The sequence below is a fragment of the Harmonia axyridis genome, chromosome 4, assembly GCF_914767665.1.
Source record: "Harmonia axyridis chromosome 4, icHarAxyr1.1, whole genome shotgun sequence".
In the NCBI taxonomy this organism is placed as follows: Eukaryota; Metazoa; Arthropoda; class Insecta; order Coleoptera; family Coccinellidae; genus Harmonia; species Harmonia axyridis.
Genome location: NC_059504.1, coordinates 3,925,239 through 3,948,185, shown reverse-complemented (window position 1 = coordinate 3,948,185; position 22,947 = coordinate 3,925,239). Strand labels below are relative to the sequence as shown.

Below are 22,947 nucleotides of genomic sequence, written 5' to 3'. Positions count from 1 at the left end.
TTGAATAATACAATCGAATTTCGCCAAAAAAATGTGTTTTACTATGGTAGACCGGGGACTTTTCAATTGGCCTGTTATAAATAAAGCAACACATGAGCAAGGAGTCAATCAAATATCAAAACTGACAGATATTCGATACGAATTTATATAATTCATAGTTCAGACCAAACCCCTTAATCATTCAAATAGAAAGAGTTACGACCGTTATAATTTTCGAAATCTGGCAGACTACTAAATCACTGGAATGCCACACAGAGAGATATCCAAGTCGGTTGCGGTTTTCACGAAAATGAAACCGTTATGCAGATTCCTGCATTCGATATATAGCGCGTGCATCGAAAAGTTGAACGTCGGAAGATCCAAACCGACAATGGGCGCCTGCTCGCGCCAAAAATCAATAGGTTTTATCTGGTGACGTCACAGAGTAGAAAAGCATCCATTGGCAGCCCGATATACTCATCCAGTTATTTATTAAGGGTGCATGAATGGGCTAAAGCAAACTGTGATAAAGCGGACTGTTATATCGAAGACAATCGCCCATCAAAAATCAGTCAGTAATTGAATCGTGATCGTTCAAACCATTCGTGAACCGGTGTCGTTTTTGCAAACTGGAAAACTGGAAACATACTGGAAAGGGTAACGCCTGAGCTCTCGATTCCATTCTGTTATATCGCGATATGTCAAACGGAGACGTTGGTACGAGTTGTTGTCTTCAAGATGCCTCAGCAATCGCGGGTTAGACCAACATAACGAACACTAGTGTTAAATTGTGGAATGATTGGCGAGGGATAGAGCGATGGAGGAAGGACCAGATTTGTCTCATCTTACACCCGAGGAGAGGGCCATCATTGAGTCTGTCATGGTCCGACAAAAACAAGAAGAGCAAAGGGAACACGAGATCATGAGGTGGGTCCTAACTCATAACAATCTTATTCCCCCAAAATTTCCTTCTCTGAACCTTTTCATCAACATATGTCATGCTAGATTCTCAAACGAATCCCATACAAAAACACTATACTCTCTCATTTCCAATTATCTCCCATCATGGTTATTCAAAATTCAGTTTGGGCTGATAATTTCAAAGGTCATATACACCCACACAAGTTTCAGTTGTGAAGGGGCCTTGTTTCGTTTGAATTCATATAGATTTGGCAGTTGGAAATGTTGAATTAATCCAAAAACCAATTCATTTTCGTCTACTAATGAATACGACAAATTTCGATATGAGGAGAGAAGAATAGAAAGATTAAATTCAACTGTTTGGTTTCTTTTTATTCTGGGCTTATTTATTTGAATGTATACTTATATTATATCTCCACCGGAGACCTCATTATTTTGATGAATAGAAAACGGAAATAGGGATTAGAATTCGATAGAATGAATAGCATGAATTGTGCGATGTTTTCGTGTATAAAATTGTCTCCGGCCATTCTTTGTTATTTGCTTTTTCTTGAATCATATGACGTTATCTCCACCCACATTGGTTGGAGAATTTTATATTTTTAGGAACTCCTGCAGTCATTAGATTAATTGTCCACTTTGTTGTCACCATACCTTCTATACATATAATATAAATTTTGAGTGCTTCGAAATCATTCGCGCTTTCCATTATAATACTGAAAAATTGTATTTTCAAAATTATTGTCCTCCATTCATATTTCTTAATGAATATATTGTTACAATACTGTTGTTCCTAATTCATCGTCTTCTGAACATTTGCATTTGTCCTTTTTGTCAATTTGGTATCTTCAAAAAGAAGTTTTCAGAATAAATAATCAGTCAGTCATCCACTTATATGTACCTATATCACATTAAGCTGACATAATGAAATTGATTCACCCAAGAAATATATATCCTTCTGAGAATATATCCAAATGTATTCTTGAATTTTCCGTATCTTACTATATAGTATCACATTTTTCGAATATAAGATGTCTTTTGATTATTTTCTATGGAAATCATCTCTAATTACATTTAGATGAAATTTAGTTGAACCTATGAACACATACATAGCCCTTTCTTTGTTGCAAATTGGCGAATGCGGTTGTTCTAATGCAGTAAATTAACAAAGGCAACAATATGAATGAGCATTTCAATGCTCATGCTGTAAAATGTGGAACGTTTTCTTCTAATCGTTATTGATATCAAGAATATTGTTTCATCATCATTTGATGGAGCTCTTGGAAATGATTTTATAATTCAAATAAAACAATCATTTAAACTTTCTGAAACACAGTTTGAGGTTAAATCGGAGTTCAAACTGTTATCAAAAGTATGGTCAACTATTTGATTGTATTTGGCGAATTAACTTGAAAGATATATTGTTTAGGAACGTAGTTTCCAAGAAAACCTTAAATTCATCGGTATGTACAACAATAATTGTACTGTCAACAATATAATTTCTCTAAAAAGCCATTTATTTTTGTAACATATCCATTTGAAACTTCATGCAAAATTTCATGTTGGTCATATTGGTTCCAATCATAGAAATGTCACCAAAAATTTCGGAATAGAAATACCCAATATCTGTGTACCTAGTTGAACATCCAATTGGGATGAAATTTTAGTGTTTTCAATATCAAAACGAAATTTTGCAGCTTGATATGATTATTTTATCAATTGGCGCATAAAACAACGACCGCTCAAAAGGTCCAAAATTCAGGTCAGTGCTATTCTCTTAATTTTATGGATAAATATTGAATGAGTAAAATCTAATGACGTATCCTTCTGAGAATTCATTGGGTAGATTTTATCTGCCAAGTTGGATGTTGTGTCAGTTGAACAAGGGTTTGCTCAGTTTTTCAGAAAGCTGGGGTTAGAATAAGTGACGTCCAACGTAGTTGTGGGATAGACGTCTAGACCACAGCTTAAAAACCCAAAATTTTCCAACTCTGCTAATTCCTATTTCATGTTTCGAATAAAATGAAAGCGCTTTATTTTGGTAAGAAATCTAAATTCAAAAAACCTTTTTCTTGACTTCTAAATTTAAATGAATACAAAATTCACGAATTCACGTTAAAAACAAATCGATTAAACTATAGAATTGCTTCATTCTTATCTCGAAGCTTACGTCAGAGGACTGAGTTAACATTACAAATTATTTCGTAATAGATTAATTGTATGACGTAGGAGCTGGATGTATTTTCCAGGAAATTGACGAGATAGTGGAAAAAAGAATCACGTGGGAGTAAAATGCGTTTTCCAAGAGATCTACCATATAAATCAATTGGGATTTGATTGATAAGGACTTTGCAAACATGTCACTAGTGGGGAAAAGAGGAGAAATGCTAGAGGGGTAGAAACGAGAATGAAACCATAGAGTTGAATTGATTTTGATCTATTCTTGAAAGAAATATATAGTAATTAGTGGAATGAATGAAATGAAAAGTCAGAAGCTTTTGAATGCTCTTTCATTCAAGGATGCAATCCGCACATGAATGAATGAACCAGGCTCGAAAGCTACTGACTTCACACAAGAACCTTCCTAATTTTGTTTTCGATTTTTTGCTTGAATTTTTTATGTCTATGGTGACGAGATCAACATATTTACTACTCGATGAATATGTAATACTGCTGTTTGTTTTGGCTATTCAAATAAAGATGAATAGATGAATTTAGATCAAGATTTTGGATCAAAATCTTCGAAAATTATCACCCTCAAATAATATCAGAATATTGAAGGAAAGCAGGTAACGTTATTATCAAAGATATACATAAATCATTGTTCTCCTACCCAAGCCTATCGTGTTGACCTTTGTTTCAATTGAAATGGAAAATTCCTTTTTAAATTAGATGAAGTATGAAAAAACCGATCCAGGTGAGAGTTATTGGAACGTCAATGTTCTAAAAACAGCCGTGTTCTTTGTTGAACTTTTTGAATTTTACACTCGGCGAATTGTGAAATGAAAGGTGACCTTGACACCAAAATCTGGGGATTTGGTAGGAATTTGATCGGAAAGATTCATAAAAATTATTTCAAATTTCAATTTGACAGCTAAATATACAGACGCACTATTGGAATACTGTGTAGATTGTGAATTTTCATACCATATTCACCATACTCGATACGAATCTCAAACCAGGGATCTTCACAAGTACAGAAGAAGTATTTGTGCAACCATTTGGGAAAAAACAATGTTTTGTAAATGGTACTTTAAGCATAAAAACGCTATTTACTAAAAAAAGTGTTTCCCAACGTATTTTCAAGCTTCATGCAGAATAACCAAAACCAGAATAACAGAAAATTCAACAAGAATTTATCTTCTACCTAACCTAACTAGAACAATAAAAAATTCAACAAAAATTAATCTTCTACCTAACCTAACCAGAATAATAAAAAAATCAACAAGAATTCATCTTTTACCTAACTTAACCAGAAAAATAGAAAATTCAACAAGAATTTATGTTCTACCTAACCTAACCAGAATATTAGAAAATTCAACAAGATTTTATCTTCCCTAACCTAACCCAAACTAACCTAACCTAACCTAACCAGAATAATAAAAAATTCAACAAGAATTCATCTTTTACCTAACCTTACCAGAAAAATAGAAAATTCAACAAGAATTTATGTTCTACATTACCTAACCTGACCATTTTTATTCTCAATAACAAAGTTCAGGTACCTCAGATAAAGTGAAGGGAAGAGCAAGCCAACATTTTTTCAATAACCAATATATTTCGACCAATATTATTTCCACTTCACGCCATTTTCCAGTTTTCTCTTATAGCTTGAAAAGAGTTAAACTTAAAAGGTTGCTGTCTTCATAAAATTAATTCTCTCAAAATTTGAGCCAGAAAATGTGCATTTTTGTCTATCTCAAAAAGTGATTCTGAGATTCCCTCACTGGAATTTGGGGCACCCGATACAAAATTTTTGGAATCCTTGAATTCTCTGTATCGCAGACACCTTTTGTATTAAAATTATCCTTTTTTTTTACAGGAGAAAAGCCGACGAAGTTCACATTCTGGAGGAAACAATCAGGGCAAGGAGCGAGCAACACAAAAAGGCTGGAATAGAGTTGGACGCCACATGTCACGTTTGCCTGAAAACTAAGTTTGCAGATGGTGTCGGCCATCTGTGCAACTATTGTTCCATCAGATGTTGCGCTAGATGTGGAGGCAAAGTTACCTTGCGATCGAATAAGGTGAGACACTGGCCTGCTCAGTTTTATTAAAATCGTAATGCATTCCTTCCGAAACATTCTCCCATTTTTCTTATCATTCGGAAAAGTGGAAATGGATAAGGTTGCGAGTTTTCCTATCGATTCTGCCATGAATTTATGAAATCACTTTCTGTGGTATATGTAACAATTTATGGATTCTTTTATGGTTATACCTTGTTTGTTTGCCCTCCCACGTTATAGGTGGCTGAGCTCAGCAGTTACACCTTTTTGGGATATTCTTTCTTTGAATAATACATTACGTACAGAAAGTATCAGGAATTGATCATTTAGAGAACACCACCACGTGACTGCTCAGTTCTAAAAGAAATTGGAGTTATTTCTTCTTACAAATCACCGATTTTTATGGGGATCCCACATAATTACTTTGAACAATAATCTACATGGAAGAAAGTAAATATTTTCAATTTGCGAATGAAAAATAAGAAAAAAAAATTGTTAATAAATGAATCATGAACTGAACGAATTTAATTTTGAATAATGTTTGACTCACCACGTATCTAACAATAATTTTTCTTCGAAACCTGTATAAAATTATTACCTTATGGGTAAGCAATTTGTCGACCATAATTGTTTCATTCAAGATGTTCTCCTACGATAAAAACTTTAAAGAAATGACATTTTCCAACTTTAACACCCTGTATCTCGAAAACTATTCATAGGATTGAGTTGAACCTATAGACTTTCTTGTTCAAGAGGTTATATTCTACAAAATACTCGACAAAATATTGGGTGTACAACTTTGCTTACGCCATTTTGCAATAGATGGCTGTCGCGGAAAGTGGTAGTCGAAATAAATAGAACGTAGATGTCATACAATAAGCTGAGGTTTTTGTAAAAATAACGCCATCGGAATATTAGTCTATTTGTGTCTGCATCATGAAGTTATTCTCAATTGAACTTGTTAACTTACGAGCCAAATTCACGTCATTTGAGGGAGGTTTAAATTTTCTGCTTGAATATGAAGAAATCGACTGAGGCTCGTCGAATGTTCTTAAATACCTACGGTGAGGTTGCTAATAGTGAAAGAACGTGCCGAGAGTAAATTGAAGGCTTCCTGAACGGTGATTTTGACGTCGACGACAGCTTGTCGGTGGAAGAGAGAAGGTTTTTGAAGATGCAGAATTGGAGGCATTACTTGATCAAAACTCGTGTCAAACGCAACAAGAATTGGCAGGATCATTGGGAGTGACGCAAAAAGCCATTTCAAAACGCCTGAAAGTCATGGGAATGATTCAGAATCAAAGAAATTGGGCGAAGCCGAGAGATGTTGAACGGCATTTGTTTGATTGTGAAAAGCTGCTTGCATGGCAAAGACGGAAGGGATTTCTGCATCGCATTGTGACTGAAGACGAAAAATGGGTTCATTACGATAATCTCAAGCGCAGAAAATCATGGGGATATCCCGGCCATGCTTCTACGGCAACAGCCAAACCGAATATCCACGGTTCCAAGGTCATGCTCAGTATTTGGTGGGATCTGCTCAGCGTAGTGTATTATGAGTTGTTAAAACTGACTAAAACAATCACAGGCGAACGTTATCGAACGTAATTAGTGCTTTTGGGCCGAGCATTAAGTGACAAATGGCCGCAATATAACGAGGGACATGATGAATTGATTTTACAGTATGTTGCGAAAGTGGTCAAGACATACTGGGAAAAGTTGAAATGGGAAATCCTACCCAACCTGCCGTATTCTCCAGAAGTTGCTCCCTTGGACTATCCCTATATATTGGTTTTCAACGCCTATGTATGTCTGGTCAACTCTGAACCTATAAAATAGGGGAGGACTATGATTGAACATAACATTCAGCCATAAAAATCCTTTTTTAAAATCAAATCAATTATTTGATCTAATATTCAGGGTGAAAAATTCCTGCAAATTTGAAATTTTGTTGTCATTCCTACATTTCTCAACATAAACCCTCCCTGTAGAAAAATTGAGAGGCAGATCGGTTGTATCCAAGCGTATTTAGGAGGAAAGACGAGATAAATGCTAGTTTCATCTGAGTGGGCGAGGAATTTAAATACTTTCCCCATTCATTTCGCTTCCCTTCAAGGCACCACTGAAATACGTCACTAGCTCAGACTGGGCGAAATGTGTAGGCATAGATACGTGAATTTCTAAGTGAAGTCATTCCACGTAGAATGAAGGGCTTGAATGAGGGAATGTTTGAAAATTCTCCTCGGTGAATGTGGCGTCAAAGAAGAAAAGGAATATGGGAGACATTTTGATTCATACCGAACCGAACTAGAGCTACCCACATAATGACTACTACGCATAAATTCATGAGTACCTATGTGAGTAAGGCGAGCGAATATTTGAGCACTTAATTGCTAACATCTTGGAAGATCTTGACTCCTTCGAGTTTAATCGATATCGGCTGAATTTTAGTTGAGTGTGAATAAAACTTCCTCCGATGTATTCTCTGTAAGGTTAATTTTTCTGAAAGTTTTGTACATAGACGTACAACTTTGCTTCCACCGTTTTTTTCAAAATTTGAGGCTTTATTGTAAAAACTGGTTATACATTTATGATTTGAAGTATTGTCCATCGCTAGCCACTACTATCTCCCATCTTTCGGGCAGTGTACGAATCCCGCGTTGAGAAAACTGGTCATCTTTTGAAGCGATCCATGAATCGATCCAATTTTTCACTTCTCCATGAAACCGGAAGTGCTGGTCAGCCAGGCCGTGTGCCATTGATCAAAACAAGTGATAATCCGAGGGAACAACGTCAGGAGGATACGGTGGGTGGGGTAGGACTTCCCATTTCAACGTTTCCAAGAATGTCTCGACCACTTTAGCAGCATGGGGTCGAGAATTGTCATGCTGTAAAATTACTTCGTCATGTCTCTTGTTGTATCGCGGCCGTTTGTTTGTCAATTTTCGGCTCAAACGCATTAATTTCATTCCATTACGATCGTCTGTGATTGTTTAAGTCGGTTTTAATAACCCGTAATACACTACGCCGAGCTAGTCCCACCAAATACTGAGCATGACCTTGGAACCGTGAATATTCGGTTTGGCCGTCGACATGGAAGCATAACCGGAATATCCCCATGATTTTCTGCGCTTGGGGTTATCGTAATGAACCCAGTTTTCGTCTTTAATATTCAAGCAGAAAATTTAAACCTCCCTCAAATGACGTGAATTTGGCTCGTAAGTTAACATGTTCAATTGAGAATAACTTCATGATGCAGACACAAATCGACTAATATTTCAATGGCGTTATGTTTACAGAAACCTAAACTCATTGTTTGAGATCTACGATCTATTAATTTCGACTAGCACTTACCGCGACAGCCATCTATTGCAAAACGACAGAAGCAAAGTTGTACACAAATATGTTGCTGTCATCGAAAGTGTGTAGCGATAGACTGATTTTGTTCTTTGAAGATTTTATCAATACCACGTAAACCAAGCATTAAAGCAAGCAATGCGACTCCTTTTTCTCTTGTGGTCACACAATAAAATAACCTCTGATTCATTTGGTTGTCATTGTTATTTGGTTTATTCTCCACCTACCAATCAGTTCTGAATAGAGAGAAACTAGTTTATAGCTTTTCACCTCAACTCTCAATCTCAATCTGGATTTCTATCACTATATTTTAAATAAATAACAATTATAAAGTTTAAAATCCTTCACTTTATCATTCACAGGTTGTGTGGGTGTGTATACTCTGTAGAAAAAAGCAAGAACTGCTGAGTAAAACAGGACAATGGATAATGGGAGGGACGAACACATCAGAAACTGACACACCACAAATACAACAAGCACCTTCAGACAAGAGGCCAAAGTTAGAGAGAGCTCATTCGGCAGCAGAAAAAGAAAACTTACCTTTGCAACGATCTGGGAGCCAGTTACGAAGGCAATACTCGGAACAAGAGAGGACGTCATCTTGCGAAAGATACCAGCAGCAGTACAACGAAGATGATCCATTGTATTATAGAGGGGAGCTGGAAGGACTGATGAGGACTCATCCGCATCTAGTTCCAAGAATGTAAGATGATGCATATATGATTAATTTGTAGTAAAGACAAGAGATATCGGGTGTTTTTTTCGAGGTATATAACTTTAAGTTGGCATTACTGTTCAAGATGGCGACCGATTTAACAGCTGTCAAGTGATTTATTCTCAGTTCGGTTTGGCAATGCTTCATGAATAGACTTACGCCTGAACAACGCTTGCAAATAGTGAAATTTCATTTCGAAAATAATGGTTCTGTGCGGAATACGTATCGCGCACTACGTCCATTTCATTTTGTTTAGCGATGAAGCGCACTTCTGGTTGAATGGCTACGTCAACAAACAAAACAGCCGCATTTGGAGTGAAGCTCAAGTGTATGTCGAAACACCGTTACATCCAGAAAAACTGACTGTTTGGTGCGCTTTATGGGCTGGTGGAATCATTGGTCCGTACTTCTTCCAAAACGATGATGGCCATAACGTTACAGTCAATGGTGATCGGTATAGAGCCATGATTACTAATTTTTTCATTCCTGAATTGAACAACCATGATGTCCAGGAGCTGTGGTTCCAACAAGACGGCGCAACATGTCACACAGCTCGTGCCACAATCGATTTATTGAAAGACACGTTTAGTGACCGCCTAATTTCACGGTTTGGACCTGTGAATTGGCCTCCAAGATCTTGTGATTTGGAAGACAACATTCGCCGTGTTATTGCCGATATACGGCCACAAATGTTGGAAAAAGTCATCGAAAATTGAACGTCCAGATTGGACTACATCCGAGCCAGCCGTGGCGGTCATATGACAGAAATCATATTTAAAATGCTACAAGATTATCTTGTGGATAAATAAAATTCATGCCAATCGAATAATCCATCGTTGTATTATTGCAATTTAAAGTTCTATAGCTCTAAAAAAAACACCCTTTACAATAGTATCTCAAATAACAAGGTTTGACAACAATCTTTTGCACATAAGTGAACAAAGTGCAGAAGGTGATGTCCCTAAGTCGAGCATATGTGCAAAGAGTCGGTTTCAAATGAGATTTTTCGAGATACTTTTTGTACGACTGCAAATAGGAACCACAAAATCTTATTCTTCTTTATGAACCGCATTTTTATCAGAAAAAAACTGCTGCAATAAAAAAATGGTTTTTGATGTTAAACTGTGATACTAAACATTCTTCAAAATCAATTTAGTGAGAACACCTGCTTTTCTCTTATGGAGAATATTTTTTACTGAATGGTATCTGCATAACCCAAAGCCATGGTGGTTGTAATGGAACTGAGTTGCCTCGAAAAACTGCAGTTTGAAATTTCAAATCAAAAATAAAAAGTAGAAAAATTAAATATTGATTAATAAATGAATAACAATAAAAGGTTGAGCGATAAGAGTGTACATGTTTAATATAGCAAATTAAATTTTTGAGATTCCAATTATACCCAACTGATAACCTCATAACCCCTTGACACAGAAATCAATGCACCAAAGATGAAATATTCAAATCCATATATCCAAAAATATAAATCTAGCTAGCACCACCCTGAACGTATTGCATCGACCCAATTATTTGAACGAAAAACAAAACATATCTGACCCAGTTTTATGTAAGCTAACAACGGTTTGTCCTAAATTTCATGCCCATTCCGAAAAAAAAAAAATTTGAATAGTGAGTTCAAATCATTCGAATGAATAACTTCCAACCTCCCTCAAATGTTCACATGTTCATGAATAATTCAACGCCCAATTTTTAATGTTTTCATTTCAGAATAGGTGGGATTCAATAACGTTAGATAGTTTTCAGCCACTATTTTCTATCTATCTATATCTCAGGATCCACTCATCGAAGAGACTTGCGGTAAAAATTTTTACCACCAAAGTGTACAAGAAAACACACTGGAAATTGTTTTGAAGTTCATACCTCTTCCGCTAGGGGGCGTAATGGCTACTGTCTAGTTCTAGTAGAAAAATGAATTTTACTCTAAAATGTTTCATATGAAGTTGAAGAAAAAATATCATCACTGTAATCCTTGGAAAATTCTCTATCTTTTTGAATTGTCACTTTCGATTTTACGACATCGAATAAGTAAGTAAGGGAGAAATCTGACTGATTGAAAGGCCTGTAACTTCAGTTTGGCTCAACATTTTTGAGCAAATTAGATCTCATCTGAAAGATAATATTTTGTTGATTGAGGACAAAATATACTCATGATAAATTTGTTTTTGCTGCTTTCGACAGGGGACGCTAAGTCAGAAGTTCATTGTTTTGTTTATTTTACTCCGAAATTTCAAATGTAATGATAGGATTTTCTTAACAGAAACGGAAATCCCATCAAATTTGTATGAAAAAACCCAAAGGTCGCAAAGCGATAGTTTCAGGCGTTCTGAAGTTATGGCCAAAAGAAGATATTCTTTAACTGATGCACTGCGAAAAACCAAATTGTGTCTTTAAGTTCTGACAGAAATAGAAATCCCATCGAATTTGTATGAAAAAACCAAAAGGTCCAGAGCGATAGCTTCAGGCGTTCTGGAGTTATGGCCGAAAAAAGACACAATTTAGTTTTTCAATCAGTTGAAGAATATCTTTTTTCGGCCATAACTCCAGAACGCCTGAAGCTATCGCTTTGCGACCTTTTGGTTTTTTCATACAAATTTGATGGGATTTCTATTTTTGTCAGAATTTACAAACAAGATGTTCATCGGTAGCTTAGTGGTTAGAGCACTGGACTAGTAATTCGGAGGTTGCGGGTTCGAGTCCCGCTCGAGGAGGTACTTTTTCCAGAATTGAAAATTTTTCTTCACGCCAACAAACTATTTACTCTATAATTAATACATAGACTTATCGTTTATTTTGCAACATTCTCATCCCCTTCAAAATCTCGAATCCTGCAGATATCCCGACCAAGAGGCCGAATCCACGGCAATGGACGCCTCCACGCGAAGGGTACAATCGACAATAAGTGCCAACAAGAAACACAAACGAAGCAGTTCCACCAAGAAGCACCAGAACAATCCGCAAAACCTACATCAGCAACACTCGTTCTCCAGCTCTGAGGAGGATCTGAAATCGACCCCAGAGTATGGTAGCGACGAGAGAGATAGCGAGAAAGGTGAGTCTCCTCTATTAGCCTCCTGCCAGATTGAATAACTAGCCATAATTCAGTTAAATCCATTAATTGAAAAGTTGTTGCTCCCATTTGCCGACTTGTGTATGCTCTATAATTCGATTGTTATTGGTTTCATTTCAGGGCCTACTTGACCAATATCCTGGGAAGATGTGTTTTGAATGTTTTGAATTAAATTGGTACCTATTTATCTATTTCTTATCTAAATGGATTTTATACCAAGCCAGTGAACAAAACTTTCATTATATTGACCGAGTGTATTTTTGGCAAGATAAAGTTTGAAATAGGTTGAAAAGGCTTTCAGAGACAACATAGTATACACTGTGTCCGTGAAGTATGGAACGAATTCATTTTTAGCTAAACAGACCATTTTAAGAAATGATCCTGAAATACATCGATTTTTGATTTTAATTTAACGTATTTTTAAATAATAATCTAATATACAGGGTGAATTACTTTCGAGTAATGACGTCACTGTCATTTTTTTTAATGGAACAGCCCCTTTTTGTCTCAATTTTCCGATTACTTCAGCTGTGTTGATTCCAAAAATGTATCACTTGTTAATTCCAATTGGTACAGGGTGGACAAAAATAATTAAATAATTAAATCTAAGCAATAATTAAAACCTTCACGAATACCAAAAATATTGTAGTACTAAGCTATCAGTGAAATTACTAAACAAATAATGACGTTTCACAAAAAACTAGACGACTATGTTTTATTTAAATTGATAATAAATAATTTCTTTCATATTCTGTCTGCTAGACCACTAGTACCAAACATGTTTGGAAACAGCTCATTTCTATTAATCTAAAAATGCAACAAACTACAGGGTGTTACATTCAAACCAATTGCCGCTAGACAATAAGTATTTTTGATAATATTGTTAATTTAACTAATGAACAATGTAACGCGTTACTTTATGAGCACACGCAAAACTATTTTATTTTTGTCCACCCTGTACCAATTGGAATCAACATGTGATACATTTTTGGAATCAGCTCAGCTAGAGTAATCGGAAAATTGAGACGAAATGGGGGTGTTCCATTGAAAAAAATGACGGTGACGTCATTACTCGAAATTAATTCACCCGATATATTAGATTATTATTTTAAAATACGGTAAATTGAAATAAAAAATCGACGTGTTTCAGTATTATTTCTTAAAATGAATTGTTTAGCTAAAAATGAATTTGTTCCATTTTTTACGGACACAGTGTATACCCAGTCGGTGAGCAAAACCTTTATTATATTGGCCGAATGAATTCTTGATAAGATAAAGTTTCAAATAGGTTAAAAAGGCTTTCAGAAACACGTACTACTTATGATGAACATACTATAGATACTTTGGGTTTTTAGTAGGCTCGATATAATTCTTAAAAGTTGAGGAAACTACACTTCTACCCCCAAATTTCCTATTTGCATTCAACTTCTCTAGACAACGATATTGTCATCTCCAGAAACTAATGGTCACACACCAAATAGCAAAATAGTTTAGAATGCTGCTCTACAAACCACACAAACCTAACCTAACCTAACCTACAAGCCAATCAATTCAATCATACCATCTGCTTTATGCAATTGATACCTGGCTATAATTTTTGGTAGACAGCATTGGGTAATAAACATAGATAGAGGGAGTACCTATACGCAATTTGAACATGTCCCCAACATGGTAAGATTACGTTGTCAGATTGTGATATATTTTCAAATCCATAATTTTTCTATATCGATATGAATGTATATTATATTGAATTAAATATATTTATTTGAGTGATTCCCGATTAAATATGCAAATTTGAATATTTGGAATCCGATATTTTTCCTAATTGTCGAATTTATAATAAGCAGAATATCTATTATTTTCTGTATCTACCTGCTGAAATTCAAGGTTTGGCAACTTTTGTTCTCCTATTGTCATCGGTTGTTTCACGTCTTTTGGCGCGCTTGAAGTTTGTTTTCTGAATTTCTAACATAATTTGGTATTTATTTCAATATATTTTGAGTTAATATGAAACGTTTATTCACTATGGGACATAAAAAGCGCGTTCTTTGTGGAGAAACTCGCGAATTTGATAGTAAACATGTTATAGAATATCTATGGAATAAGAAAAATTGAATTGCGATAAATCATAATAGGACAAACACTTTTGAGAGAAATGGATGCTATTTCATTGTAAAGAGCCATTAACCATGCAAAGTAGCTGCACCATATCCTTTTCATGAAATTCGCACATTTACGAGAAATTTTTTTGGGTACCTATATTGAAAATGAACTCCAATTATGAAACGTTCAAGACACATCACCTTCCCAAGTTTATATTTATTGCCTATACATATATAATGAATATCCCCTTTTGGCCAGCTTTTGACAGGAGGACAAACCTATCATAAACTGCACAATATTATGATTTTTTGCCCTTACAGGAAGTCATACAAGCGATAAAATATTGGATCGGTTGAATCGCCAAGCCATTCTAGACGAAAAAATCAAAAAATTTTTTGGGGTGAGGCTCGATGACAATATATACCAAACGTTTTCGATGTGTTTTTAAGTCCCTTTGCATGTATTCGATGCTCACGCAGCTTGCGCACATGTCCCTTTGCATCATTACTGATTTTGTCTTACTTGAATCATGACACTTGACACAATATTTCAATTGAATCAGTGATTAGTATCATTTTGACGAGGAGGTTCATGAAAACACAATTTTATTGGATGACAGACACAATTTTTTTCGTTACATTTTCAGGGGATACCTTTGGTTGTTCATATCGTTATTGTGGATCATTGCACGGATCCTATTACAAATCTTAGAATGTGTTGTTTTGACAAATTCGAAATTATCGATTTACTTCAGAGAGAAGTATTTGAGTTCTTTCATATCTTCAGGGACGAAGAGAAAAATGGATCATAAGTACATAAACTATCGGATACTGAGAATTATAAAATCAATTAATGAATCCACTATGCAAGATGAGAATTCACTCAATAAGTTACGAGCCCAACACTAAAAACACATTTTTAGTCGACTTTATTCTTCAAAATTAGGGATTCACGCCTTGGCTCGATAGTCGAGCTACTTAACTCAAGCTCAAGTCAAGTAGCTTGAACTTGACTTGAAATCAACTCAAGTTCAAGTCAAGAAGTAGTAAAGGGTGTTTTTTTAGAGCTATAAAATTTTAAATTGCAATAAAACAACGATGGATTATTCGATTAACATGCATTTTATTTATCCGCAAGATAATCTTGTGGCATTACATTTTAAATATGATTTCTGGTATATGACCGCCACGGCTGGCTCGGATGTAGTCCAATCTAAACGTCCAATTTTCGATGACTTTTTCCAACATTTGTGGCCGTATATCGTCAATAACTCGGCGAATGTTGTCTTCCAAATGGTCAAGGGTTTGTGGCTTGTTCGCATAGACCAACGACTTTACATATCACCACAGAAAGTAGTCTAGGGGTGTTAAATCACAAGATCTTGGAGGCCAATTCACAGGTCCAAAACGTGAAATTAGGGGGTCACCAAACGTGTCTTTCAATAAATCGATTGTGGCACGAACTGTGTGACATGTTGCGCCGTCTTGTTGGAACCACAGCTTCTGGACATCATGGTTGTTCAATTCAGGAATGAAAAAGTTAGTAATCATGGCTCTATACCGATCACCATTGACGGTAACGTTCTGGCCATCATCGTTTTTGAAGAAGTACGGACCAATGATTCCACCATTCAACCAGAAGTGCGCTTCATTGCTAAACAAAATAAAATGGACGTAGTGCGCGATACGTATTCCGCACAGAACCATTATTTTCGAAATAAAATTGTACTATTTGTAAGCGTTGTTCAGGCGTGAGTCTATTCGTGATGAATTGCCAAACCAAACTGAGAATAAATCATTTGACAGCTGTTAAATCGGTCGCCATCTTGAATAGTAATGCCAACTTAAAGTTATATACCTCAAAAAAAAACACCCGTTAGTTCAATGTTGAGTCGAGTATTTATTTATTAAGTAACATGACTTAACATTTGTCAACGTTTCAACTTTTTTTTGTGGAGTCATACTCAAAGTGAAACAGACTAAGTGAAGCTCTACAGCAAACTTTAAAAGATGTTTTAGTGAATTCCAAAGGTTAGGATCATTATCTATCATTGCTGTATATTCGATGATGAGAAGATAATGAATTATATGTTCTTTAATTCGAGTTATTATGGTCCAATTTTCTCCAAATCTCATCTCCCATGCGCAAAACACATAAAAGAACCAAATCAATTCCCATTTGAAGTGAAACCAAAATAAAAAAAAAGTAGATCGCTACATTTGAGTGAGACCATCCTTCCTCAGGGGCCCATGAAGAATGGCCACCCCTTAGCCATTACATCATGGCACCTCATCACCGTCCACTTCAAGATGTCACAGCAGACAATCGTTGCTTCACAGAACGAAGAAAAAAAACCGTCAGGTTTGACCACCACGAGGCCTGGAATCAACAGACTTCTCAGGATTCTCACAGGGATTCTGGGATTGACACTTCTTCTAACTTCACGTCCAGCGAAGATTCAACCAGAGATCTGCCCAAGGTGTGCAGTTGACAAATTTAATGTAGTTTTTAGTAAGGCTTAGATTAGATGAGTAGAGAACCATACATAACGAAAAAATATCCATAAGGAATCATAACTGAAAAGCTAAACTGAAAATAAAAAGTAAAACATACAAATTTAAAATATATAACTAAAATCTATAAAAAAACAATACTGAAATAGTAACAGAGTAGTAAGTAGCGTTACACATGGATATAGAGAAATAGAAATAATAATTCAAAATAGAGGAAAACGTTTGAAACATGCGCACTAATTATCTTTGCAATTCTAACTTCAATACATAAAACACACATCGAACTACAAACCGTACTTGTAAAGAATGTTGATGGATATGCATGATAGATGTTTAGATACTAGCATGTTGAATTATATTGATGTTCAATTCATTTGAAAGAAGTGGAATATATGGTATTTGTTTATTGCAAATTGTTAACTATGATCATGGTTATTTTGAGAATCTATGATAAAACACCTTGAAATTTTTAGAGAAATCATCAGTGAAATAAATATAAAATATTTCATGAATATTCCCGTTTTATTCCTTTTATTAGTTTCATTGATTTGATTGATTCCCTTTCCAATCAATTTGGCCTTCACATAATTCAATATAATAATTCAAATAGATATTTCACCAATATTTCACTTCATTGTAAATTTAATTCAAATGGACTCATATACTAAATCGATGATAACATTGGTTAAATTATTTCAAATTTGGTCATTTTTTCGATGTTGAAAGAAGGCAGTGCATGGCTTCTGCGTATTCCTAAATCGATGTTGAATCCAACACAAAATCTTCATTACAATCTAATGAACATCAAATAATTACACTAAAATCAGACAATATATACCTACGTATACCAAATACATTATTTGTACATAGTTACCAATTAAAACACCTTCAAATCAAAAACCGAGTGAAAATTGTGGATAATTACTGATCATTGGAAAGCAAGAATCAGCTTGGTATTTGATTTGATCGAAACATTCAGCCTTAAATCTAGAAATGTATGAAATGCAGCTTGATTTGATTTTCGTAATAGCAGCCTCTTCTCTGGCAACTATCTGAAGATGGACAAAGAGTAATAGGTCATATGATATTGAAGAGAGATCTCAGAAATAATGCCAAAGCCTTGCTCGGCTTGAAAATTGTTGGTGGAAAGAAAATGGAAAATGGTCAGAGGAGTGCTATAATACAAAATGTTAAAAAAGGTAGCATAGCAGATATTGAAGGACAGTTACAACCAGGTAAACATTTCATTGTTAAAATCGATAAAAAATCATATAAGATAAGAGGTATATTTCCAGAAGGATTTAATTCTGATATTTCTTCTTTTCGGTCTTAAAAGACAAAATCAGAAAATTTCAATGTGACAGAAATCTTTTTTCGAATACAAGTTTTGAAAAAACTTAACTTACCTCCAAAAATAAGTATGGAGCTATTCAATTGTGTATATTATGCAATGTTTCGTTATATATTTTTATGTCAATTTATTCCTTATATTTTTTAAAATTCTTTTAGATATAGGTAATACTAAATTTCATTTACATTGTTTTATCTTTATACCATTTGTCACAATTTCATCTTTACTTTTTATAATTTATCTAGTTTCTTATTATTTATCTATATTTGTATTGTTTCATTTGTATTTCTGTGTATTCGTCTATCTTTTTATTCTTTTCTATATTTCTCTACATTTCGGATGTATATATCAATCGTAAATGCCTAACGACGTTTTCATTCGATGCCGAAATGCAGTTAGAAAAAATCTAGAATCAGTTAAAGAAAAGACAACTAATAATATACAGGGTGATTCAAAATTCAGTATCAATGATAATTGATAATCTATATAAATCAACGATCGAATAAGACTTTTAATGGTCTCATTTTATTCATTATTGCATAAGTTTGATGGAAGTCTCAACAGATAAAATTTTAGGCGACGAAGTGATAGAGTACAATGGGATCCCACTTCAAGGCAAGACATATCAGGAAGTAGCCGACATAATAGCGGAAAGTAAACAGGACACCACCGTAGAACTGATCGTATCCAGAAAATTCAAAGAGGAATCTCACAACGGGATGTGGAAGCAGTGTTTGAACAGTCAAGGTAGCTATTTTTCCAGTGCTTTCGATATCAGCTTATGTCTTTCCTTTACAGCCAATTTAGTTAGTAGCAGTACAACACCACACAAGAACTTTAAACACATAAGAAATGAAAAATTCCAGTGGATGTTGAATTGTATTTAACAATCCATATTGTTTAATATAAATTGAATTCGAATATTCATCACTTATATGTATACATCATATACTCACTGACTAAGTAACGTAATTCTTACTTTTTCTATCAACTATAGAACATAGTTTTCATCTTAACATTTCTTTTTCAATTATTTAATGGCATTCAATAAAATTTTCTCTCATTTTGAATTTTCTGAAAAGAATCTCGAAGCATCTGAAACACAATAGTAAAATTAATTTCAACGAAAATGAAGTTTTTGAAAATAAAGAAAAATATTAAATATAAAGAAAATTTATCGAATAGCTTTTATCTTCAATCTACTGCTATGTTTTAAGCTCATAAGTAGAAAACATCCCCTTGGATGAATAATTCAGGGCGCCGAGTTTTTCAATTGAGGATTATTACATCAAATATGCACAAGCGCTTAATTGCAGTAGAAAACATAGTGTAAAATGTTGGAGGTTTTATTTGAAATGAAAACATATCATTGTTCAAAAGCTAGTGTGAAACAATATGAAGATTTGAAGGATTTTTCATTATTTATTACTTTTCAAATTCATAATACAGGTTCATTATGAAGGATATCCCATATTCGACAGTGAAAACCTATTTAGATACACTATAATCTATATAAAAAGGAATGTTTGTCCTGTATAGATTACTTCACCATTCATCCGGTTGCCATGAAACTCCAAGAAGTTGTTGTGTAAACTTTCACTAAAGTTTCTGGCATAGTACAATGCCAGCATAAAAATACCTTGATCGTTCAACCGAAGAGAATTGAAACTGGCGTATTCGCCATTTTGTAACACTAATCTTTTTATATTGAATAACATGGCATAACAACTTCGCTTTCGCCGTTTTTTTCCGAAATTGGAGGCTTCATTGTAAAAAACTAATTATACATTTATCACTCAAATTATTGTCTATCGCTGGCCACTACTTTCTTCCATCTTTCGGGCAGCGTACAAATCTCGCGTTGAAAAAACTGGTCATCTTTTGAAGCGATCCAAGAATCGATCAAATTTTTTCTGTGCTGGTCAGCCAGAACATGTGCCATTGATCGAAATAACTGGCAAAGTCTGGAGAATACGGCGGATGGGGTAGGACTTCCCATTTCTACGCTTCCAAGTATGTCTTGGCCACTTTCGTAACATGCGGTCGAGCATTGTCATGCTGTAAAATCACTTTATCATGTCTCTCATTGTATTGCGGCCGTTTTTCTTTCAATGCTCGGGTCAAACGCATTGATCGTTCGATAACGATTGCCGTGATTGTTTCAGTCAATTTCAAGCATGACCTTGGAACCGTGAGTTTCCGTTTGGCCGTCGACCTGGAAGCATGGCCGGGATATCCCCATGATTTGCAAACGATTTCCCTACTTCAATCAATACGTTTCTTACTATGTGAGCTAAATATCATAAGGAGTTCTCTTTCTCCTGAGAACATTGGAAAAAGAGACGGGTAAGATTAGGGATTCACGGCTTGGCTTGATATTCAAGCTACTTGGCTCAAGCTCAAGTAGCTTGAGCTGGACTTGAAATCAATTCAAGTTCAAGTCAAGTGGTGGTTTTTCAATGTTAAGTCAATTATTTAATGAATACTCAATTTAAGTTTGAATGACTACTACTTGACTTGAACTTGAGTTGTAGTCAAGTAGATTCAATATCAAGTCAAGCCGTGAATCCTTAAGTGAGATAGATACGTTATAGAATATTTGTGTAATGATCTCGCCTTGAATTAGTGAAATTAAAAAATAATGGGTTTTCCAATAGGAATGTCAAAGAGAAATAAAACACAATGTTGCCTTTATAACTATTTTAAATTGTCTATTTTCCTTCGGAAGTTTTCTAGAAGAGCTACGTTACTAAATATGTTCTATGAATTTCTATAAAAATCAAATTGCCTTAGTGATTTTATTAAATTAAGAGTTTCACATTTGCAAAATTAGTTCAATAAGTACAGAATTATCAAGAATATATATTGATCTGAATTTATTGTCAAAAACAAACCAACATAGATCAAAATTTTTAGACAGAACTAAGCAAAAAAAAATCACTTTCCACTGGAATTTCACCCCCAAACACCACTCAACACCATCTTCTTACCCACCGATGTAACTCATCTATGTAAATATTACCCTTCAATTATCGTGAAAATGGGAGCAACAACAACTATGTGTTTAAGGTCCTGTAACTCAATCCGTAGCGACCCCCCTCCGATGAAACAACACCCCCAATTCTTTTTCTCACATCCCTTTTTAGGTCAAGCGGTCTACTGGCAGCAGGAAGGCGACTACGGCGATCGGCCTAGCGTTTTGGTCACATCGCCTGGCAGCCCGGAGAGGGTCAGGGCGCCTCAGCCGGCCCTGGCTCCCAGCGTCGGCGGCAGGATCCAAGTCAGGCTGGCTTACGACTCGTCCACACTGCAGTTGTTAGTCACGATCGTATGCGGCGCTGGGTTGAGTCCGCGCGGTCATCAGGGCAGGAACCCCTACTGCAAGTTGTTTCTGTTGCCGGATCGGTCGGAGAAGTCGAAGAGGAGGACGAAGACCTTGGCTGGTGAGTTTGGGCTGTGATTTTGGTGTTGTGATTGTCGTGATAACGTATAACGTTTTGTTTTTGGGTTACGATGGATTTTTAATGGAAATATTCGGGTTTATAAGTTCATTGATGCTTTATTAAATCGCCACTAGTGTATTTAGTGTTTGATGTGTACAATTGCAGAGAAGAATTTGAATTCGACGGCCTAACTCTAATAAATACTATTTTGCCAATACTGTGGCTTTTTTAGGTTAATTTTATATTTCGACTGATACGAAACAGGGCTTTCAGACCAACTTATACAGGATGATTCACCGGGTTTCCCCACTTTGTGGAGTGGTCTGTGACTTCCGAAAAACACAGAAAGAAACTAAAATTCGATGTTTGAATAACTAAATTTTACATTTCAAGAATTGTAGTTAATTTTTCGTTGGAAATGTTGAGAAATCTAACGGGTGTTTTTTTCGAGGTATATAACTTTAGGTTGGCATAACTGTTCGAGATGGAGACCGATTTAACAGCTGTCAAGTGATTTATTCTCAGTTTGGTCTGGCAATTCATTATGAATAGACTCACGCCTGAACAACGCTTGCAAATAGTGCAATTTCATTTGGAAAATAATGGTTCTGTGCGGAATACGTATCGTGCACTACGTCCATTTTATTTTGTTTAGCGATGAAGCGCACTTCTGGTTGAATGGCTACGTCAACAAACAAAACTGCCACATTTGGAGAGAAGCTCATCCTCAAGTGTATGTCGAAACACCGTTACATCCAGAAAAACTGACTGTTTGGTGCGCTTTATGGGCTGGTGGAATCATTGGTCCGTACTTCTTCAAAAACGATGATGGCCAGAACGTTACAGTCAATGGTGATCGGTAAAGAGCCATGATTACTAACTTTTTCGTTCCTGAATTGAACAACCATGATGTCCAGGAGCTGTGGTTCCAACAAGACGGCGCAACATGTCACACAGCTCGTGCGACAATCGATTTATTGAAAGACACATTTGTTGACCGCCTAATTTCACGTTTTAAACCTGTGAATTGGCCTCCAAGCTCTTGTGATTTAACACCGCTAGACTACTTTCTGTGGGGCTGTTTAAAGTCATTGGTCTATGCGGATAAGCCACAAACCCTTAACCATTTGGAAGACAACATTCGCCGTGTTATTGCCGATATACGGCCACAAATGTTGGAAAAAGTCATCGAAAATTGGACGTCCAGATTGGACTACATCCGAGCCAGCCGTGGTGGTCATATGTCAGAAACCA

At 35.5% G+C, this 22,947-nt stretch overlaps 1 protein-coding gene across 15 annotated transcripts in view; it reads left to right on the top strand.

Moving 5' to 3' along the window:
* The first annotated feature begins 351 nt into the window (after positions 1-351).
* LOC123679143 (regulating synaptic membrane exocytosis protein 2) overlaps positions 352-22,947 on the top strand; it is a 41,722-nt gene continuing 19,126 nt past the window's right edge. For 3 of the 15 annotated variants that reach the window (XM_045616552.1, XM_045616557.1, XM_045616553.1), the window contains exons 1-8: positions 353-906; positions 4,943-5,147; positions 8,846-9,186; positions 12,048-12,265; positions 16,630-16,865; positions 17,930-18,134; positions 18,827-18,997; positions 21,397-21,693. In XM_045616552.1, coding sequence (XP_045472508.1) covers positions 797-906; positions 4,943-5,147; positions 8,846-9,186; positions 12,048-12,265; positions 16,630-16,865; positions 17,930-18,134; positions 18,827-18,997; positions 21,397-21,693 — 1,783 coding nt within the window. In that variant the 5' untranslated portion in view covers positions 353-796. Of the gene's footprint in view, positions 907-2,527; positions 2,663-4,942; positions 5,148-8,845; positions 9,187-12,047; positions 12,266-14,706; positions 14,787-16,629; positions 16,866-17,929; positions 18,135-18,826; positions 18,998-21,396; positions 21,694-22,947 lie in introns of those variants that run through there. The other 12 variants (XR_006747358.1, XM_045616549.1, XM_045616555.1 and 9 more) reach the window with 9 other exon arrangements.